The sequence below is a fragment of the Leptidea sinapis genome, chromosome 15 (genome assembly GCF_905404315.1).
Source record: "Leptidea sinapis chromosome 15, ilLepSina1.1, whole genome shotgun sequence".
NCBI classification, from domain to species: domain Eukaryota; kingdom Metazoa; phylum Arthropoda; class Insecta; order Lepidoptera; family Pieridae; genus Leptidea; species Leptidea sinapis.
The window spans coordinates 4,616,040-4,639,132 of NC_066279.1; the positions used below are offsets into that span (position 1 = coordinate 4,616,040).

At 35.4% G+C, this 23,093-nt stretch overlaps 2 protein-coding genes across 2 annotated transcripts; one reads left to right on the forward strand and one right to left on the reverse strand.

Annotated features, from left to right (window-relative positions):
- Nucleotides 1-1,878: 1,878 nt before the first annotated feature.
- Nucleotides 1,879-2,638, forward strand: LOC126968284 (protein FAM32A). Its single transcript, XM_050813182.1, has 2 exons — nucleotides 1,879-2,221; nucleotides 2,373-2,638. Exons 1-2 carry the CDS (start codon nucleotides 2,015-2,017, stop codon nucleotides 2,493-2,495), a joined length of 330 nt encoding a protein of 109 aa, XP_050669139.1. The 5' UTR covers nucleotides 1,879-2,014; the 3' UTR covers nucleotides 2,496-2,638.
- A 4,524-nt stretch (nucleotides 2,639-7,162) lies between these two features.
- Nucleotides 7,163-22,796, reverse strand: LOC126968263 (uncharacterized). Its single transcript, XM_050813150.1, has 9 exons — nucleotides 22,481-22,796; nucleotides 22,272-22,386; nucleotides 20,146-20,380; nucleotides 19,587-19,803; nucleotides 18,803-18,996; nucleotides 18,445-18,605; nucleotides 13,301-13,405; nucleotides 10,999-11,472; nucleotides 7,163-7,623 (listed from the first exon to the last, which is right to left on the reverse strand). Exons 1-9 carry the CDS (start codon nucleotides 22,524-22,526, stop codon nucleotides 7,326-7,328), a joined length of 1,845 nt encoding a protein of 614 aa, XP_050669107.1. The 5' UTR covers nucleotides 22,527-22,796; the 3' UTR covers nucleotides 7,163-7,325.
- Between the last annotated feature and the right edge of the window lie 297 nt (nucleotides 22,797-23,093).

Consider the following 23,093-nt stretch of genomic DNA (forward strand, 5'->3'; position numbering starts at 1 on the left):
CTTTACCGATAACGCCAAGAATTGCTATTCATTCCCGCTCTTTTGTTCCGCACAATCGCATACCTATTCATATATTTATGACATTCATATTTACTTGACTGGGGAGGTTAAAAATTGTAGGCGAAGCCATATTAATAGCACCTCTTATTTAATTTTTATAACCTATTACATTTTATATTACAATCTTTTATCCACAACTTTGTCAGCGCAGGCTTAAAAATATTTAATAGTAATTTTTTTAAATTTACCATATCCTACTGATTTGCGAACCAATTAAAATTAACACTGAATTTTTCCCCAAGCTTACTGCAACTTACATTACTACAATCGCTTTTGTGGCTAGCATAAACTAACACACGGACAAAATAGTACATAGGTAGCTGCTATATTTTAAAATAGAGCTATTTTCCACATCTTAAACTGCGCAGACTTCGGAATTATACTGGACTGAAGCACAATAGATATATGTACTGTCTACTGTGACTGAAGACACGACGTGGGGACCGTGCCGTGACCGTATGCATGTGAAAAGGCAATAAGAAGATTTAATGTTGCTAGCTACTAAGTATCATCACTGATATCTACAAATCGGGGATAAAAAACAGAGAAATATACAAAAATTCTCAAAACGTTCCCCAGTCACAGATTTTATGAACTACTTAAAATTGTGGAGATCCAAATTGCAACTTGCAAATAATTTAAACAAAATAGTTAACTTTAATTTTGAGTAGAGGTGTTAAGTAAGTTGTATAATAATATAATACACATTCTCGATTGTTATTTGGTTGGGTTCTTGTGGCAGGCTTCGCCATGATCGCTTAAATTAATGGGCATGGCTGGTCAATGCGTCATGCTCGTGAATGGGCGCTACTTGTGGCGGATGGACGTTCCTGTCATCGAGAACTCTGCTTCATGTTGTTAAATTTAAAGTGATATTATAGTTCTATTATATGTCTTTTTTTTTAAAGAGGGCAAACGGGAGAGATTCACTTGATGAGTGGTGTGTGGAAGTGATGAGGTGACCGTCCATGGAGATCCACATTACCAGGGGTCAATATATGCGTCTTTAAGTTGGGAGTGTGCTCTATGCTTGAAGGTCCCTGAGACGTATCGATTGTATTGATAACAACCTTGATGCTCCGAGCAGCGAAAAAGCTAGTGACTCATTTGCATTACCTCTCGGGTAGCCAATTGGATGGCATTTTCGCTATTAGCACTTTGTGCCACACCGATCGAAAGCTTTCGCTATATCCAAACGTGGGTTTTTTGGATTTATGGGTAAAACATATGAGTAGATCAGCAGCTGAGTGACCTCGTCAGAAACCGTACTGGCAATCACTGAACAGCTGGCGCTCCTCTAAGCATTCCAAGATCAGGCTGTTGATTATAGTTGTAAGTAATTTTTATGAAATACGTACCCTATTTTTTAATAACTATATAGTGATAGCTACAGAAGTCTAGTGCGCAGTTATTTAGGCTATTATTTTATAACCACAGTATGAGATAACTTAGACCCAGATCTGTATTATATTAACAGAGACTAAAATTACACTCTTCATATCAGTAGATGAAATGATTACAGGTAAGAATTATTGATAGGTGTAGAAGTATGAGGAATTAGGTTTGGAACCGGTTTTTAATGGTTAAATTGTAATTGTATCCCTTATTTCCACTCAAATTCTAAAAGTTTTAACGTCTAAACTGTGTAGGTATTCTTAGCCGGTGTATTCGCAGCATATTATATATTACCCCACTGACGTTATGTCTCGCAGCAGCCGAGCCATAATGTCAAAAAAAACTCATGAACATCAAACTGTCATGACGACATGACAGATGACAGTTGACATTTATGCCTAGGTGACTCATGTGTCATTGACGGCATATTTGTTTTGATTTTTGTAATTATTTGTAATCACAGAAGTCAGAAAGTTTAATGATAGGTATTATTAACATTAGGGACAATATTGTTATTGACTTCAATAATACGGACTCAGTGCTTTAACAGAAAGAAATAATGGTCGAGGAAGATGAATATGCTTGTGTCAATAAAGTACAATTAAAAATTAAAGATACTTCTGGAATTAAAAAGAAAAAGAAGAAGAAATCTAACAAGGACACTGAAAAAGCTATTGAAGCTGAAGTGAAAGAACAAGTCAAACAACAAGATGTTCAAAAAAGGACGAAAGCTGAATTAGCTTTCCAAAAAATGCAGGAAAAAATGGTAATTTTACCCTTACATTTAAATGTAAAATGGCCATAATTCTTAAAATTGTTATATTAAAAACTTAAAATATGTGTTGTTTAGGATGTGAATTGCATACTTTCAAATTTTTTAACTTTAAAAAAGATTAATATTGCTGTTTTTGTTTTAGCAAAAGCAAAGAATACAACAGAAAGCGGAGATGACACACAAACAGAGGGTTGAAAAGTTTAACCAACATCTTGACAGTCTTACTGAACATTTCGATATTCCTAAAGTATCATGGACAAAGTGAAATAAACTTGTTGATGTTCTTAGAATGGTTTATACACTACTCCCATACTATATTTTAATCAACTTACTATTTTCAATGTGGTTATCATGTGATACGGACAAAAGACAATAATCATCAGATTCAACAATAAAATATGACATGGATACTTGTTTTTATTTACACATTTGCATATGTTTCTCTAAATATTGAGCTGAAACACTGATGTTGTGGGTATTTAATGAAACTAAGCAGGTACACTCATTCAAGTTAAGTTAGCTTATGTAAATTAAGAGAATGTCAGAGCTTTTTTTATTGAAAACGAGGGCAAACAAGAGTAGAGGTCATCTGATGTTAAGTGATCACCACTGCCCACATTCTTTTGCATCACCAGAGAAATCACAGGAGTGTTACCAGCCTTTAAGGAATGTTTACATGCTTTTTTGAAGGTACCGATGTCATATTGACACTCACACTGCATGTGGAAGCTCATTCCACAGCTTTGTTGTACATAGAAGAAAGTTCTTGTTTTGTGTATTATAAACCTTACCTTAATAAAAGTTTTCACTATTGTCACTGACTTAAACATACACCATTTTTATATTATTGGCTTGAAAACAAGGTTACAATATAATATCGAAACATAATATCTCTTTAGAAAATGAACCAATAAAATTTGGATGATTTGATAATCCCAATTGTCTTACATGATTTATATATCTAGGAAGAGCATCTTGTTGCTAAATGCTAGGCCACACATGACAACAGGCCGGGTTTATTACTTTAGTGTGCATGACAAGCTACATCTTACACTCACAATATGTTAGTCACTTTGTTATAGTGTGTGTGTGCATTGCTGAAAATAGAGGCTAACGGTTTCCAGCAATTTTTTTTCAATGTGTTCACAGCTGTTACAGTCCATTTGAGTTGAGTTTCTTGATACTTCTTCAGATTAGCTCGACCCTTTACGAAGTAGCGGTATATTCAATGACATAAGTGTAATTTCCTTGACCTACAAAAACCTACCTAATAAAGTGATTTTGATTTGATTTTTTTAGACATATTAATTATCATAGTTTTTAGTATTTGTAGAAGAAAATGTCACTCAAGATGTGATGTCAGCAAAAACAGAAGAAAACTTATTATTCTACATAATATACATCCGTTCCGATATGCACTGCGACCACTGTACAGTGTGACGTCAATTTAGTATACTGTGAAGCCGTTCCTTTATAGCCAGTTATGTTGGTTACTATTTAAAACGGAACGCAATCCCGTATACTGTCAGCCGCATTTTTTGACGCAGCATTTAAATGAGTGTATTAAAGTTTTCTAGTTCATTAAAAAAACTGTTGTTGGAGTACTGTCAAATTAAAATTATTTGGGATTAAACTGTAGGTACTGTTTATAAAACGTTAGGCACTCGAGTGGTTTTGACTGATCACGTGATCAAAGTACTGCGAGTACCTTACCTCGAAAATGCCAGTGCTCACAGTAGAATATGGCGGCGATTTATGACGTCATATATTTCCCTAGGGTACTGCGGCAGTATACTGCCAGTCCATAACGGAACGAATTTTTCTACAGTGATAGCACTGCGCAGTGCATATCGGAACATATCCTAAATAGCTATCAATCTTTTGTATTTTATATCTATCATTCTTTTGTCAGTCGCCACTTTTTTTATTTATGGAAAAAGGAGGACTAACGAGCGTACAGGTCACCTGGTGTTAAGTGATCACCGCCGCCCACATTTTCTTGCAACACCAGAGGAATCACAGGAGCGTTGCCAGCCTTTAAGGAAGGTGTACGCGCTTTTTTGAAGGTATTTAAAGTATAATCTACACTGGAGAGCAAAAAAATCGACTCAATTCATACTTTCGCACTCAAAGTGCTCTAGGTTTAAAATTAAGACCTAAATCTCAATTTACTCAGTTAGCATTGGGCGTACAATGGGTATAAAAGGTGACCTACCCCTGTCACCCTTATCAGTTGACCGTGAAACGTCAACAGGTACACATCGTCTCAATCTCCAAGGAAGAAAATTTCCCGGAAATGGATACAACAGCAGAAGTAGCGGCTCAAGCAGTTACGCTTTTGCAACAGGGCTGGAGTCAACGACAAGTGGCTCGTACTTTGCAGATAAGCCAGTCAGCTGTATCAAGAATATACCGACGGCACCAGGAGACTGGTGGCTTTCACCGACGAAGAGGTTCCGGTAGAAGTCGGTCCACTTCGGAGCGAGACGATCGCTTTATCGTCAGTACTTCGCTGAGAAATCGTTCTCTCACCGGGGTTCAAGTTCAACAGGAGCTTCGAGAAACACGTGGGGTAGCTGTAAGTTCTTGGACAGTGAGAAGAAGACTCAAGGCAGCAACCCTCACTTCAAAAAGACCAGCAACGGGTCACAAATTGACTGCAGCTCATCGAGCAGCCCGGCTACGTTTTGCAAGAGAACACGTCGATTGGACTGAGGACCAATGGCGCTCAGTTGTCTTCTCGAATGAAAGCAGAGTATGCCTACATGGTAGCGACAGAAGGAGAAGGGTGTACAGAAGGCCGGGGGAGCGATACGCACAATGCTGCATAGCAGAAACTGTTGCGTACGGAGGAGGTTCCTGCATGTCGTGGGCTGGCATTTCAATGGATGCAAAAACCGAACTGGTTTTTATCGAAACTGGCCGCCATGTGGGAGGTTTGACTGCAAATCGGTATATTGAATAAATCTTGGGAGACCACGTCATCCCATACGCTGGTTTTATTGAAGAAAACTTCATCCTGATGCAGGATAATGCCCGTCCACACAGTGCAAATGTCGTGCGTGAGTATCTACGAAACGTGGGTATCGCTGTTATGGACTGGCCAGCTCGTAGTCCGGACTTAAATCCTATCGAGCATTTATGGGATGAGCTAAAGAGAAGAGTCCGGGCTAGAGATCCTGCACCAGATTCAAGAGCTGAACTACAAGCGGCTCTGACCGAAGAATGGGAGGGCATACCACAAGACGTAGTGAAGCACCTCATTGGATCAATGAGGAACCGATTAGAAGCTGTAATCAGAGCAAGAGGTGGTAACACCAGGCATTAAAGCTGTTATCATGTTTAATAAAGTTTATTTTAAAATGTTATGTTGTTTTTTCTTTTAAATTTTTATCCTTAATTTTTCAAGTTTCAGTACTCGCAAAGTTTAAAATCATTTATTTTTCAAAAAAAATTGTGCAAGATAAGAGTATTTGTACTCATTATAAAGCTAACATCTAGAAATTAAAGATTTTAAGACCTAAATTGAGATTTAGGTCTTAATTTTAAACCTAGAGCACTTTGAGTGCGAAAGTATGAATTGAGTCGATTTTTTTGCTCTCCAGTGTATATATAATTTGGAATAAAAAATACTCCAGAATATAAAGAAATCATATATTTTATTAACTAATTTATATATAGAATGCTCCCTGGTATTTTGAATCAGTGATAAAGGCTAACGGTCTTATATTTTATCATTTTAATCAAGCTTTTTTTTTCGTGTGATTTTTCTATGTAGTAAAGTTTAAGATAAATAGAAGGTGTGCTGGACGAAAAACTTTTTTCTACCACTTAAAACAATCCAATAATTAATAGATATCTCTATTAGTTCATTATTTGTGTTTGTTTTTAATTTGAATTATTTTTTTGAATGTTTGTTTCCAACTCATGGATCTTCATAAGTATTTATGTATGTTTAAGTATATTGTATTAAATATATCGTTGTCTTGTACCCATAGTACAGGCTATGTCTAGTTTGGGGCAAGATAATTTGTGTAAAAGTGTGTCAATATTTATTTATTATTATCATTGGCAAGAAGCTTTTGTCAGGTTCATTTAACGGCCTGGCCACGGGGATGTGGAGTGCGAACGGAGAAGCGGTGGGATGGCCGACCATCCGCGCGGCACAGTTTGAGGGCCACGGGCAGACACATTTGCCGCCACGACCAGATCGGCAAAGAGCGATGTCCTTATCAAAGTTATCTCGATATTGCTTAGAAAGTAATAGATTTGGTTCAAAACGATTTTGTAGAAATTGTGGAGTTCATGATTTGAATAGAAATCGGGGTATAGATGGAGAATTACACAAGAACTACGGGAAATAGGTACAGAATGTATCCAGAATTTTTTTCGAGTATACCAGAATCAGTATCGAAACTTTCGATTATATTCTGAAATATCTGGCCTAGCCAGAACTTCAGAAATAAAAGTATCAAAGTTTATTCGCGTCGAAAACAGCCACGGTTGAGTTAGTCGCCCGTGCGGGTCGCTCGGTAAATTTCACTTCGTTATTCGCCTCAGCACGTAGCTTGATCAGAACATTTCAATACATTTATTCTAGTCGCTAGACGCTTCGCCGTTCGCACCGCGCGAATATTCGCTATGGCGACTGTCCCGTGGCCAGGCCGTAAGTGTGCTTATTTCCTTTAAATAGGGCTAGGATAGTGTTTTGAAATCAAAAGCACAAAAATGTTTTAAACATCTATTCTAAAAACTGTATAAAGTAAAATATGGACGGAATAGTTACAAAGGAAAGTCACTTTTAAATGTACTACTACTTTACAAAAAATACTTATCCTCTTCAAACAGATAAAAAATTATTTAGGACAATAATTTCTTAAACCATACACAATACATTCACTTATTATTAGTCAGGTCTTAGAGTTCAAGAGAACAAGCTCTTAATAGTTAAGTTCTATACAATTAACATGTAACTTCATATTATAAAATTACCAAGTGAACTTATAATTTCAGTGTCATATTTAAAAAAAAATAATTTGTGAACTCTAAAATATTTACTTAAACAAAAATAAAATTTATAAGACTTAGCTTATATCTATGAAATAAGGCACTTTAAGAATGGGATTAAAGCTATGACAAATATTAAATCAGATGTTCGAATGACTGAAGCCCCGTTATGTCTCCAAAATGAATAACTAAACTTGAAAAGTTTAAGGTAATTCTCTTGAGAAGTCCAGGGGTCGCTGCCATCATCAAAATGCATTGGACACTGGTCTCTCTCTCTTTCGTATTCTTCCATTTCAATAGCTACTGCTGCACCTTCCGTGTAGTTCCATGAGGTGACATCTTGTTTTAAATCACAGTAGGGTCCAAGAGCTTGCGACATGAGAACTCTACAAAAGAATAATAAATATGTTTTTTTATATAATATATATATCTAATAGACCTATGCTGGTTATGAACAGTAATATGTGTACACTTTATAGCAACCTGATGTAATGCACGACCTATATATATACATTTTAAATTTACCTTTATAAGTGAAGATATCACAATATCATTTAGTTTATAATTTTCACAAAGTAGTAGGTATATTTGATAATTAGTACATTATTTATTCATATTAAAATATAGCAGAGTTATTGGACGTGTATATGGGCGCAAATCGCCACCTACCGTCAAATGTTTGCAACTATTGATATTTATGTTTTAGTTTATCGTTAAAATGAATATATTATTATAGATATATCTGAAATATATACGATTTAAATACAAATAGCTATTTGTAAACATGAAACTGTTATTTATGAAGGTCTAACTTAAGGTCCACTTGTTGTTGCTCGGCTTGGCAGGGGCACTGCCGTGCCCCCAGATCAAAACGAGGCATTACGGCTATAGTTGATATTGATAATGTTCGCTTAGAGCTCGAGTTGATGTTGTAAGTGATAATGAAAATCAGTTTGGCATCTTAATAGATTTTTAGACTTAGCGAGTACAATTAATCGCGAGTTTTTTTTTTAATTAATGAATATATAAATTTGACATCCGCTTTTGAATTAGATATCGACCTTATCAATATGAATAATAATAACAGATAATTTTACATCTGGAAATCGGGTCTATAGGTGAGCTATAAATTAAATTAAAATATCCCGACGAAATCGTGCAACAAAATCCGGGATATTATTGAAGACCTAAAGGAAAATGGCATAATAAGAGAGCTCTTTCCCGTTACGGCACGGACCGACTTTGCTTTGATTTCTGAAAGTTTGATTCAAATGCCGTTAGAGATAATTTAATCCTTTACCCCTTATAGCAAACCAAATTGATTGATTAGGCAAAACTCAATATTATAGTTGTATAGACATGCGATAAAGGATTCGAGCTATCATAATTTGATTGACTTATAATTACCGTTTACATTCAAATTACAACGAATTCAAATGAAGATTTTATTTTTGAAAATGAAATAGTTTCCTTGCTACTGCTAACCAAGCCGTGTGATATCGTCTCACGATCTTCCTGACAATGAAAATACCTCATTTGTTTTTAATCCGGACCAGATTTAAAAACATGCGCAGCATTCTACAACCTCATATTTCCATGATTTAATTCCTTTAATGATTTTGAAGGTCAGTTTCGTGATTTAAAATCATAGTACGCTGTGTACAGCTTTTGACGATGACGAATAAGAGATTAGCTAAATAATGCAAAAATAATTTTCAATGTAATTACCAATATAGAATTGAACGATACCGTGTAGTATGGAATTTGTTCTCTTTCACTGGTTTTCTGTGGGTGGGCGAGTTGCTTTTTAGAAAACGTAAAGAAGAAATCAAAATCCACGCGCAGACACGAAAAGGGCATTAAACAACTAAAAAATATTTCAGAAACTGCGTCATTTTTGTTAGAACATACTGTAAGATAAAATCAAAATGTGATGATATTCTTCATCGTGACGGAATAATCAGTCCATCTGATGTTAAGTAGCATCATCTGTCATCTGTCATCAATCTGTCATTAATATTGATAATTGACATAGACGTAGGGCATCACGCAATCGCTATGCATCGACCTTATAACTCGCAATCTTGGCTTTTACTATGTGTTGTTATAAGGCAATACTAACAGTCGTTCAAAATTTCAAAGCTTCTCAATACATTTTTGATAATGTTCTGTATGTTCATAAGCACATTGAGGAATTTTCTAGATAATGTGACATTCATAATGTTAACACGAGGAACAAACATAAACTTGTTATGCCTACTACTCGGTTGGGTCGAGTTAGTAAGTCTTTTGTTGGGCGATGTATGTGCTTCTACAATATGATCCCAGAAAATGTACAAAACAAATGTGTTACGAAATTTAAAAGAATTGTTAAAAAACGTTTGTGTGGGAAAGGTTACTATAGCTTAATGACACCACGGACTGGGAATAAAGCGAACATCCTCAGGCTCTTTAATTATAAATGTTTATTGTACGATATCACATTGTAATCCATATTTTATATTAAAAAAAAAGCCCGCTGAGTTTCTTGCGCCCATTCTTCTCAGTTCTAAGGCAGTCTCTTTTAAATGGGTGGTAGTTTTTGACGTTCAATAAGTGATTTTAATCATATTTTGAATTTGAATTTCAGGTATCTATTGCAGTATTTGAAATACAGCCCGCGGACAGACAGACTGCGGCGTCTGAGTAATATAAAATTGTTAACTGTTCAGATAAAAAACCCTAAAATGTTCTAAGAATTAACAACTGAAAGCTTTACACTGTGTAAAACTTATAATCCTGTGATTCCTCTGGTGTTGCAAGAGAATGTGGTTAACAGTTACATTAATTAACACCAGATTTTGTCCTCCTCTTCCATAAAAAAAATATTTTAACAAAAAAACAACCGACTTCAAAAATTTTTATTTATACCCGCCGCGACCCGCTCTCACCTCCTCACAGCTCAAGCACATCTCACCTATAACTATGTATGTAGTTACAAAACCTATCTTGGATGACACAGACTCCAAAAATTACAATAATCGTTACTAGAATTAGATTAATTAATTAGATTGTATAAAAATTCGCAATTATTTTTATACTTTTTAGTGCATTATTATATCTATTGTTTTGAAGTCGGTTGTTTTTTTGTTAAAATATTTTTTATTTTTAGTGAATTTGAAGTATACTAACTAACAAATTGGTCTAAATATGTGTAGATATACTAAATTTTTCAATGCAGCAATGGACGTAAGCGCTTTGCAATTTGATTACAGATAGTAAGAAATTCTGCCACAGATCGCACCCATACTGTAAGTCGTTAAGGAGTCCCATTGATCATCATATTCGACTACGACAATTACTTGAGTATAACTATGTTATGGTAGATGACTTAAATTCTCTCTATCTTTGAAGTATAACCTTTCCAATAAAAAAAGAATCATCGAAATCGGTTGGCGCAATATTGAGTTATTCGTAAATTTATCAACCACTTTGCTATACGTATGCATAGCAAATTTAAGACTTATGGTTTTCTTATGGATGCCACTGTCAGATACAAAATATAATGGGACCACACGGGAAGCACCAGCTTTCAAATAAAAAAAGAATTATCAAAATCGGTTCGAAAGTTTTGAGGTAACAAACATAACAAAAACCGACGAATTGCGAACCTCCTCCTTTTTTGAAGTCGGTTAAAAAGAAAACGAACTTCCCAAGCATAAAATTAATTATCCCTGTTAAGTTAACTAGCACTTAAAAAAATCAACATTAAAAATACTTGCCTGTTAAGATCAGCTCTTTGATAAACCCAGCAGCGATATTTAGAGAATGGGTCCAACTCGTCATAAGTTATCAAATATGACTTGAGATTCTCTTTCCAATATCCTATACACTTCATTCTGTAATCGGGATCACTGTAGATGTCCACCGGCCGACCCAAGTGATCCACAGACAAACAATAGTTTTCCTTAATCTCAATGGTCTTCTGTTCAACGTCACATGCCGAGAAATCACTTATATTTATTTTACAGTACAGATTTGGTCGTGGACTTAATGTTACACCACCCAGAATTCTGCTTTCAAATCTAACATCTCCCTTTTGTGTGAAGTTAAATTTGCCGGCAACCGGGCAACGGATTGGTGAGGGATCCTTCTTTAGGAATATGTCGTAGCGCCAGTTGCGTTTGTTCTGGAATTGGACCCATGAACACACTGTGTGGAAGTTGTTTTGGGTCATCGCCAAGCCCCTGCGATATCTGTCAATAAAATTGTTTTTTTATTTAACTCTAAATTAAAAGTAGCCACATTTTATTACTAAGTAAGTATTTCTGTCACAGGGCGGGCTAGATGGGTAACACAGCGGCACATACTTCTGCCGCCAAGCAATTAGTGTGCAAGCACTGTTTGTATTTCAGTTTAAAAGGCATTAACAAGGCATGATATGGGGCGGCATTACTTACGAAGCACGCACCGACTTGGTTATCTTCGAAAGAGGTGGAATAAATGCTCAGAGGTATGTAACACAAGTGTTGGAACCTTATGTAATGCCATTTGCTCCATTTATTGGCGAAGATTTTTTATTAATGCAGGACAACGCTGGCCCCCACGTTGCTAGAGTTGTTACCGCGTACCTGGATACCGTCGGCATTCGAAAATTAACATGGCCATCCCGGAGCCCAGATTTAAATCCTATTGAACACATATGGGACAATTTAAAAAGGCGTGTTCGAAGCCGCATACCAGCTCCAACCACCATAGATGAATTAAAACAATCCGTGATTGAGGAGTGGCAGAACATTCCACAACAACAGATCAAAGATGTCATCGACAGCATGCCAAACCGTTTGATGGAAGTCATGAGGGCTAGAGGTGGAAATACGCACTATTAGAATTCATTTATTCAGCAGATTTTTTATTTTTAAGCCATTTCATCACATTTGTTAATTTACGGTCAAAGTGTTTTTCAGACTTTTTTATAAATAAACGTAATAATTAAAAACAATATTATCTTTCATTTTACTTCAATATACCTACGTTATAAAATAACATTCACAAGTAAGGCCACAATTTTTTTTTAACCAAAATCGTAAAAAATCAAGGTTAATTGTGCCGCTGAGTGTAGTTAGTTAAGTTACCAAGCAACCAGACTCACGGTGACGATCGTAATGGGTCCTAATACTGAGTGGGACTGCATTTTTATAGACAGGGCGTATCACTTACCATCAGTGAAACATCTTGCTTGTTTCCTCTCATAAAATTAAAAATGTAATTTAAAAAAATTTAAAACTTATTTGATATTACCAAAAAATAATATGTAAATGAATTTATTTATTTTAATTAAAACGGTAATCACCAATTTCATGATTGGAATTATTATGACCGGTACTCATCCGCCGCGACCACAATTCATGCAATTGGATCGAAATATCGGCATCAAATTAATAAAATATATATCGTGATAATTACAATGTTAAAGTTCCGCGATGATAAAAGTCTTAAAACCAATAACATGAAACAAAATCTTATATTATTTGTTATATTTTTAAAGTGATAACCCTCACATCTAGGATTAATACACAAATAAATATTGAAAAGGTAAGAGAACGTGGGTTCTAGTCTCGCATCGTTCATAAAATTGTTTTCAAATTTTATTTGTCTAATATCTTTAATCTTTAAACGAGCAATTCTTGTACATAATATATATAATCTGAATCTCGGAAACGGCTCCAACGATTTTAATGAAATTTAGTATACAGGTAGTTTCGGGGGCGAGAAATCGATCTATCTAGGTTTCAATTTTAAAAAATGTAGTTTTATCAGCGTTTCAATGAGAAACAGCTACAATAACATTAGAATACAAAGGTAAATTTCGCCACTATATACAAGACTATAATAGATCAGATGGGACATTGGGTGATCCGGAAAGCAGAAGACCCCTGTTCGAATCCAGATGTCCTATTAGTTTCTTTTTTGTTCAAGTTTTGTACATTCGTAAAAATCCGAGCAAGGATCGTCGTAGTCCAGATATTTAATTGTTATAATCGACTATTTTAACATTCTGAAGGAATTCTATTGTTTACTCACCTAATGACATTATGATGTTGTGGTACAAAATCATAACAAACATAATCCTTCTGGCAACCATCCACCGTGAGCCGGGCCATCATCACCCTGCTGTCTCTTTGTTCTCTGTAAAAAAAAAATTAGACACCATTTTGATTCCTTCACGAATGATCAGAGAACACCACTCGATAAATAAATAAAAAAAACCCGCCCATAAAATTTGGCATCAGCCGAATTAATCTTAAGAGCATGAGCGTGAATCTGCAATTTAATCTCTTAGAATAACCAAGTTTGCGCATTTACCAAAAAAAAAAAAAAAGCAATTTGTCAGATCACCTCTTTTTGACAATAACCCGATCACCTAGTGAGTCTCGGCTAGGTCTCCAAATCTAGAGCTGATCCCGATGGCATCTTGACGGCAAAATCAAATCTGAACCTGTGGAAACTGGGGGTCTCCAATAATGCAAGACACTACTTCAAACCGGTCAATATTATAAAACTAACGCAAAGCTGCTCGAATTATTGAGGAACTGGTTATGTTGAACGATTTGGTGCATACAAACATCATTATGTTGTATGTCTTCTACCACATTTATCAGGGGAAGTATCTTTTTTTTATATAAGAGGGGGCAAACGGGCAAGAGGCTCACGGGATGGGGAGAGGTGAGGCAACCGCCCTCCATACGTAACAACAGGTGTGTCAAGAAATGCGTTGCCGGCCTTTAAGGTGGGAGTATGCTTTTTCTTGAAGGTCCCAAGTCGTATCTGTTGATTCCACAAAGTGGCTGTGCGAGGGAAGAAATTTCTAACGAAACGCACGGTTGTGGAATGCCATACGTGATGCGGATAGTACTTGGCACGTAAGGTCCGGTGGTGGAATTCGGCCGCTGGAATCAACCCAAACAGTTCCTCTGAGCACTCCCCGTGATAAATGCGGTAGAAGATGCAGAGCGAACCCACATCTCTACGCAATACCAACGAATCAAGCCGATCGGAGATGACTTGATCGTCGATGATTCGAGCCGCTCTTCACTCCACAAGACTCAGACTTGGATATCATATTCACCCCCTACATGAAACTTTTCACCATATGCCTACTACCAAAACGAACTTCCTTGGGTACATGACATGGGTAGTGGGTACCTTAAAAACGAGTACGCCTAATCTAAGGCTGCGTCCTGAGTGGCGGCGCACTCAGCAGACGGAATGAACAGCATTAAACAAATGTTCGACATGTTTGAACTTGTCCGGAATGCGAGCGGTCGCGCACATTTCACGGCGCATTCTACTGGCGGATGCGCTCGTCAATAAGTGTTATTTTATTTTTTACTCGCGGACAAGGACGAGTAAAAAAATAAGGACTCCGTGTCACTTTACATAACAGTGAGGCACCATAACAAGCCAGCAATTACACTAATACAAGCCGATCGGCCGCCATTATGAGATTTGACATCGTCTGTGACAGATCAGTTTGCATCGCAACAAAATATTTTAAAAATGCCGTCGTGCGTTGTGAAAAATTGTAAAAACAATAATATTAAAGTATTAGTGGATATATGATTATTTAAGGGAGAAAAAATTGTGTAACTGGTATACCCCGTAACCGCACACACACTAGCATAAAGGTGCTACACTTGTTAATATCACGGCGCGGAGTCCTTCTTTTTTTACTAGTCCGTGCTCGCGGATAGTGAAGTGAAATATCGCAAATTAATGACTTTCCTGTTGAAGATTATGAACACTACCTTACATATTATGTTATGATGTAATTTTTGAACTCTAATAAAAAAGTTACATTAAAGTTAGGAACAATTTTTTAGATGGAATAATAATTCTCTGTGAATTTCTAAAAACAATGTTGTTCGATATCTTTTAATATCTAAAATTTCTCGATTATCGTCTTAATTCTTCATATAATCTAACTTTTTTGTTACAAATTTTAATTTAATAGTGTTACGTATTCACCGTCTATATAATTTCGTGCTTTCTTCTTCAAAAAAAACGCTTCTTTGTAAATATTGTAAACGTTTAAGTTTCGATATAGACATCATTAAAACAAAAGTAAAATAAACACATGCTGCGCGCATCAACTTTTCCGCGTGCACTAAGGACAGATATCGACTTGTAAGCCCGCTCTGCAATCCGCGATACGCGGCGTGCTGGGACTCAAGATCCACACTAAAAGGCAAGCAACGTTACTGTGATACCTCAATGACATTTAAAAGTATAGATAGGTTACCTAGACTAAATTCGACGCTTAAAAATAATTCACTTACGCACACATTAATCATTCAAGATTTCAATAGCACACTACATTACGATTATATCTGAAAGAAGCATAGCATGATACAACTATCGTAAGCGAGAAAGAGATAAATCTAACTTGCTGATTGCGTCTTCGTTAGGCACTTGACTCGACTTGGTAGTCGAGTCTCACTCGACTTATAGTCTAAGAGCCCGTGAACCCCAGACCTACGTTATTTTATAAAAGCTTAAAGTTTGTCAGCGCATGCTCCCAACACAGGTAAGAACGATGGACCATTATGGAGTTTGTGTTACAGTGGCTTTGGCAGATAAACGGTACTAAAGGTGTGTAATCTTAATATATCAAATAATAATTTTTTTTCGGTATTACCTTCAGAATATTATTAAAATCATGTTATTCATTGCCAGACACTTAATATCGTGGGAACCCCTTGCCAGACACCCTTAATGTTCATGAAATTATAATTTTACTTACGTCATAGTATAAAAGCTGATTTTCATATGGAATACATAGGCTGCATTAAAAGTATCGGGAATGGAATATTTCCACTGTTCCTGTCATATTTAAATCTTTTTAATTGAAAACTCCTTGGTTTTAATCGAATACCATTTATTTATTTAAAAAAAGATTCTCGGTCTTGTCACAAGTGCTTGTCAAACTTGTTTAGTCGTTGAGAAAATGGAATTGACTCGAGAAAATTCTAGAGCAATGATTTATTATGACTTGCGAAGTGGTTTAATACAAAACAGTGTGTTGACCGGATGATTTCTGCATTAGGCGATGAAGCCCCATCTAATACCACAATTTATCGCTGGTTTGCTGAATTTCAACGTGGACGTGTCTGGACGTGGACCAAGGTCGTCCAAAAACCGCAGTCACCAAAGAAAACGTTGATGCTGTGCGTAAGCTGATTGAGGAAGATCGACATGTGACATACCGTGAAATTCAGGCAATTTTATACATTGGCATGAGTCAAATACAAATAATCTTGCATGAACAATTAGGTGTAAAAAAGTTGTTTTCCCGATGGATAACGCATTTGCTCTGTGAAGAGCAAAAAGCGACTCGCGTTACTTGGTACCAGAACTTTCGAAAGATTCCACGCAGGATCCTCAAATGCTGTATACAACATCGTATCAGGTGACGAATCCTGGATATACGCGTAAAACTCGAAACAAACAACCAGTCACGAGTTAGATGTTCGAAAATGAGTTAAAGCCAACAGAATAAATTGAAATTTTTAACAATTTAAGGTAGTTGTAGCATCGAATGTCTTTTCTGAGAATGTTTGCAAAATTTACATAGACTATCAGTTATATAAGTATGCGCCAAAAAGTTTATTTCATAAGTCATTCTTATCACGAATTCTTGCGATTTACTATGATTGTCTGGCATGGGGTTGGAACTATCAACAGTGTCTGGCTAATGACGAAATATCATCAACTTATTACCCAAGTATTATATATGAAAATCAGCTTTTATACTGTGACGTAAGTAAAATTATAATTTCATGAACATTAAGGGTGTCTGGCAATGAATAACGTGATTTTTAATAATATTCTGAAGGTAATACCGAAAAATCGCACTGTATTATTTAATATAATTTAGATCGGTATTTTACACGCCTTTAGTGACGTTTACCTGCCAAAGCCAATGTAACCCAAAATCCATAATGGTCCATCGTTCTTACCTGTGTTGGAAGCATGCGCTGACAAACTTTCAGCTTTTATACAATAACGTAAGTCTGGGGTTCACGGGCTCTTGCACTATACCGTCCGGCACGCGATGTTGTACCGCCATATTTATTTTATTTAGAGAAATATTGAAATCAAATAAAATACTTCATTTCATGATTCCTTACTTATGGTATGTAATTTCATGAATTTTGCTTTTTTTACTTGCGTAATTAGTGCATCTTCGCATTCACACAAGACGGCATTTTAATGCTGTATATATTAAACTAGCTGACCCGGCAAACGTTGTTTTGCCATATAAAGTATAATTCACGTGATAGTTTTATAAGTAATAAAATATTGCCTATATTACAGCCTGTACATCATTTTGTTCTATTGTCAATAGTTTTTGCAGCGCACGCAAAAATAGGTTTTCGATTTTACTCCTTGTGTTACAAAATAGCAATTTTATTACGGATCCCTAATTTTGAAAAAAAAAACATAGCCTATAGTCTTCCTCGATAAATGGACTACCGAACACTGAAAGAATATATTAGTATAGATTGTAAGCAATTCTGTCAACAACAAACGCGTGCGTACCTTTTCGTATCGAGAGAGCGACTACGACCACATGAACCAATTGACTCAATTTAGGCGATTTATTTTCGGCGCGCTAGTGACATAGCACAAAAAACGGAGAATGATTTTCACAAACTCGCTAATCAGGTAATTTATGCATTTCCCAGCATATCGCGATTAGCGATTCATTGTATAACTTTGTTTCTAATAATTTATACGTCACACGTACTCAAATTGCTCACATATGGAGAATATACTGAAGCATGTATCCTGTATACATGCTTCAGTATATTCAGGAAACATTCATTTTACATTGTTCCTTTCTTTTAAAATACTATGTTACTTAAGAAGGGTTATTAGTTTTTGGCCATTCTTTCGATTGGCATCATAAAAGTAGTAGTAGTTTTTTTTTACATTTCAGTCGGTTCGATTCCCAGACGAGGCAAGTAATTTTTAGAAAATCTTTGAATGCAGAATTACTAACTTTTAAAAATAACAAAGTCTTCTTTCAGTAAAATAGCCTATTTTCGATATTTAAGGCACTTTCCCTTCATGTCCCATAAGTTTGGGACACCCTGTATATGTGCATTATTTAGTAACATAATATATCAAGTTATTACTAGGTAGTAATTAGTGAAATATCATACCTGCATACATAAATTGTGCGTCGGTACCGACTTTCATCAGGATAATAAGTCTCTATAATGTGCGTCTCATTAATGAACACATCAGCATCAATATTAGCGGTATTTATCCAATCGCCAGAGAAATTTTTCGGCAAACGACAACCTGGTTCTACGACTTCTGCCTGGAAAAAACATTTTCTTATTATACTGTGCAAACATAATGATAGTGAATTGAATTAATAGTGAAATACATTTGAAGGTAGACTGAAATTAAAACATTTCAAAATTAATACAATAAGTAAAATATTGTTAATATTTCAGTGACAATATCATCTAACCATTTTGAATTTAATGTAAAGATTCAATCATAAAAAATTACCTTTACTGGTGTAATACGGTATCTCTCTGGGGACTTCTCTACTGTTTTCAAAGTACTGCACTGCGGGGTTATAGAGGCTCCAATGTACAAATCATCATCTCTGTTTCTTAAGAAACAACGAAAACGTTCGTCTTTACGCGACTCCTTTGTATTCGCCACAGCAAAGAATTGATTTTTATTCACAAACCAGTGTCCTGAAAGTAAATTGACAACATTTTTTTCTTTAGTGTCTGTCAGTTTATACATTATAAATCCTATAATTATTACTAGTGGGTGAACGAAGACGACCACCTAGAGACCTAATTAAGTCACAAATAACGGCGTTGAGACGAGCAAAACATTCTGCAAATGGTAGACACACACACCTTGCACACCCTTCTTAGTGGGAATCTTAAAAAGTTTCAAATTCAGAGTAGCACCTCGTTTGCGACATCTATAGACGAAGACGACACTAAGCAACCAAGACTTGGTTTCAAATTCTACAGTTATTATCGATAAATAAAAATATTTTTAATCTTCGTTGTCAGGTTACGCTCGTTGTCAGGTTACGCTCGTTGTCACATGAGCTGCGGACAATCGCCCGCGTGACTGCAATGGCCCAGCAGCGCATGTTCCTTGAGCGGCCTCTAATAAACCTTACAGAGTATTAGTTAACTCATTGGTTACTAAGCACATCAGGCCACAGCGATTGTATTGAATTCCTACTTAACTAAAAGTTAACTATATATATTCAACAATTTGGTTGGTAGAAATAATTATTTTATGTAATGTCGGAATAAATTACCTAAACAACTGAATTCCACAACACCGTCAAATGTTCCTGACATTCCTGGACATTTTCTGTATGTAATGTTAAACTTCTGGTTTGTGATCAAGAATTGTGTACCAGCTGTCTGGCAGGACCTTATCTGAGCCTCTGGATTGCTGCATTCACCAGTGAATCTAAACCTGTTTTGGTACGCAAACTGCCATACACCTTCTAGTGAAGACCGACAATTAACCTAAAATAAAAATAAAAGTATTATCCTAAACAACATAATTACATTGCTGACTATGGAATTTTGTATTTTAAGATGTAATTTCGTGACTAGTTTTGGATTATTCGGAGGTCTTTCATCGGGGTGAGTGTAGTAGACCTATTACGATAAATCATGAGTTAATCCATGTTAATAAATACTTCTTTTACAATTATTTTCACAGAAAGGAATAGATATGATAAATACATAAATTATTATTCAAAACCAATTACTACAGCATAGATATAATTGCAATTTTACAAATTTAACACCATTAAAAACCTCTGGCTATGATTATTGTTTTGTTTAAGAAAGGCAAGTACTTACTGGAACAAAATTTTCTGCAAACAATGTAATAAGATATTGGTCCGGATTAAGATCCTTACAGACTCTGTCAACAGTAGGTTCCTCATTTGGTGCCAGGTTCACACATGGCGTCTCAATTTTCTCAAGGACATTTACAGTTCTCACAATAAGTTTCACACAATAATAACATTTAGTGTACTTAAACACCATTGTATAGTTTGACTGGGACTGAGCTTTGATGTTCACACAAACACCCCTGTAATGTAACATACATAAAAATAAAAATTTATTGTACAGTAATTAGAAGTTGGAGATAGGAATGTATACGAGTATATAACATTAACACAAAAACATATCTTTTGAAACTTAAAATTTCTTAAAACACTGTTGAAAATGTCAAGTTTTTTATAAGGAAAGTAAATAAAGTCATTGCCTCATTTAACTATATAGATAAAACAGAATTGCTGTTCATTAGTCTCGGTAAAACTCGAGAACGGCTGGACCGATTTGGCAAATTTAGGTCTTGAATTATTTGTGGAAGTCCAGAGAAGGTTTAAAAGGTGAATAAATAGGAAAATGGTGCTAAATTAAATAAAAACAACAAATTTGTTTTTCCATACATAATATCTATGAGAGAATTTATTGACACACAGTTTGACAGTTCTGCTGTGAAACAATTTCATTACGACAGCAGGGTGCATATTTTACGAAGTAATTTTGGATGTTATGATATATTATTGACAAATACATATAAACACATTATTTTATTTATTAAATACAGAACAACGTCTGTCGGGGCAGCTAGTATTAGAATATAAATATACTTATTTACCATAGGGAGTGACAATAGCATAACATATTGCAACAACAGTTGGTAAACGTCATGAAGCCACATCAGTTAGTATAGGGGCTTTGACATTGGAAGAAGAACTGATAAGAAACTCAACCAGGCCATCTATTACATACACAAATGAAATTTGAAAAACAAAATTTTATGAACAATGCGAGAACCCACGACCTCCGGCGTTCTGTGCCGGTGCTCTTACCAACTGAGCTAACCATTCGAGTACCGCCTCATTATAAAATTCTGTTTGCTTTGTTTAACTCTCAGGTTGTGCCTTCATCTACAGGATCTACTTTACAGTTGATAACCTGCTCAACCCCAATATTTGCATATTAGGAAATTGACTTGAGATGTCGCTCTCGTAAATCTAAACAATATGTTATGTTTTTTTTAAAGTGATAACCCTCACTTCTGCGATTAATACACAAATAAATTTTGAAAAACAAAATTTTATGAATGATGCGGGATTCGAACCCACTACCTTCGACGTTCCGTGCCGGTGCTCTAACCAACTGAGCTAACCGTTCGAGTACCACCTCATCATAAAATTCTGTTTGCTTTGTTCAACTCTCAGGTATCTATCTATTACATAATTCAACAACTTAGCCTACTTAATACAATATAGTAGCCTGTGCAGAAGCAAGCAAGAACCATGAATCATTAATTATATATTGGACTTTTTAAAAGTACAACAATGATACTTCCTTTAGAGTACTTACACACTTTTAGAGCATCTTACCAAGTCACGTAGAGTTAAATTTAAATTTTTAGACCTTATCAACCCCCAAAATCAGTTTTCCAACCAATATGAACCCCATGGGTTGATATCAACCACTTTGGAATCACTGGTACACAGTAACATCAATAAGCCGTGAATATTGAACTTAGCCTCTATTGGGTTTCTTAAACATTTTACTGCATAATATCATTCTTTGAATGCTTTTGACTAGGCCTGATTAATCCTCCATATACAAGGACACTCTTAATATTATGTGGCTTTTACAATATTTAACCATGCACTTGGCTTTGTGCCAACACATTTAGAGTAAGTGTTTCAACTCAGTTGGCTCAGTGGGAAGAGTTTTGGCACAATAATTGAAGATGAAAGAATAAAGGATTGTATATACATTTCACAAAATATAAGTGTAGTCACTGGTTTAATGGCATCTTTTATGTTTGGGAAAATCAAGCCTCACATTATCCAGGAAAGTTTTATTCATTTAGAACACTGATGATTAATAATAGTTTGGGGTGGGTAGCTAACTAAATATTTATTTCTTAGAAGCATATATTTAATATTTACCTTCCAGTCATCTCATTGGCATTGATGTCAGTAGTAGTTTGCTGTCCATTTTCAAAAGAAAACCACGAATTCCTCAATACGATTGGGATTTCACATTCAGATGAGATCGGCGTTACTAAAAACAAAGGTGTAGTTGAATCAGCAACATACTTTTGGGCAAACGCAAATAACACTAATAAAACACAATCCCAGATAGATAATTTACTTACATAAACACGAAATTGTGAAAACAAATAAATAGAGTAACGACTTCATTTTAATTCACAGGCGAATCATTTGTTTTATTCTTTTACAAACTATACTGTTCCATAAGTTTTTGAATACGAGTTAAATTTCCAGTTCTTACGAATTCGGACCGTTCCCTCTGTCAAGTATTCAAGGTACAAGACGTATGTATTAGCATTTAGGAAATTTAGCTTTAAATAATAAATTTATACATATAAAGTAGTTAATTCAAAAAACGAAACACGCCATGTTCCGCCCGCGGCTCCGCCCTTTCGAAATTCGAATTTCGTTTGCTATCGCTTTGTTTTGACTTTTCAGTTTGACACTGTTGATATTTTTTTATTCGCCCATTAAGGGCAGGCTATAGTCTATAGAGTATAGACCATACAGTCTTTCGTATAATATTGTTGAGTTGAGACATCTGAATTTTTTATTTATATATATTTATCTGAATGTCTAAGGTCCAATGAAAACTACTTGTATATATTATATTTATTTTTATTGCTACTTTTCTTGGCTTTATTTGTTAGATATTTTTCATTTCAATTTAATTTTTAGTTGTTTTTAAACTATTATTTCTCTTGCAACACTTTTCAG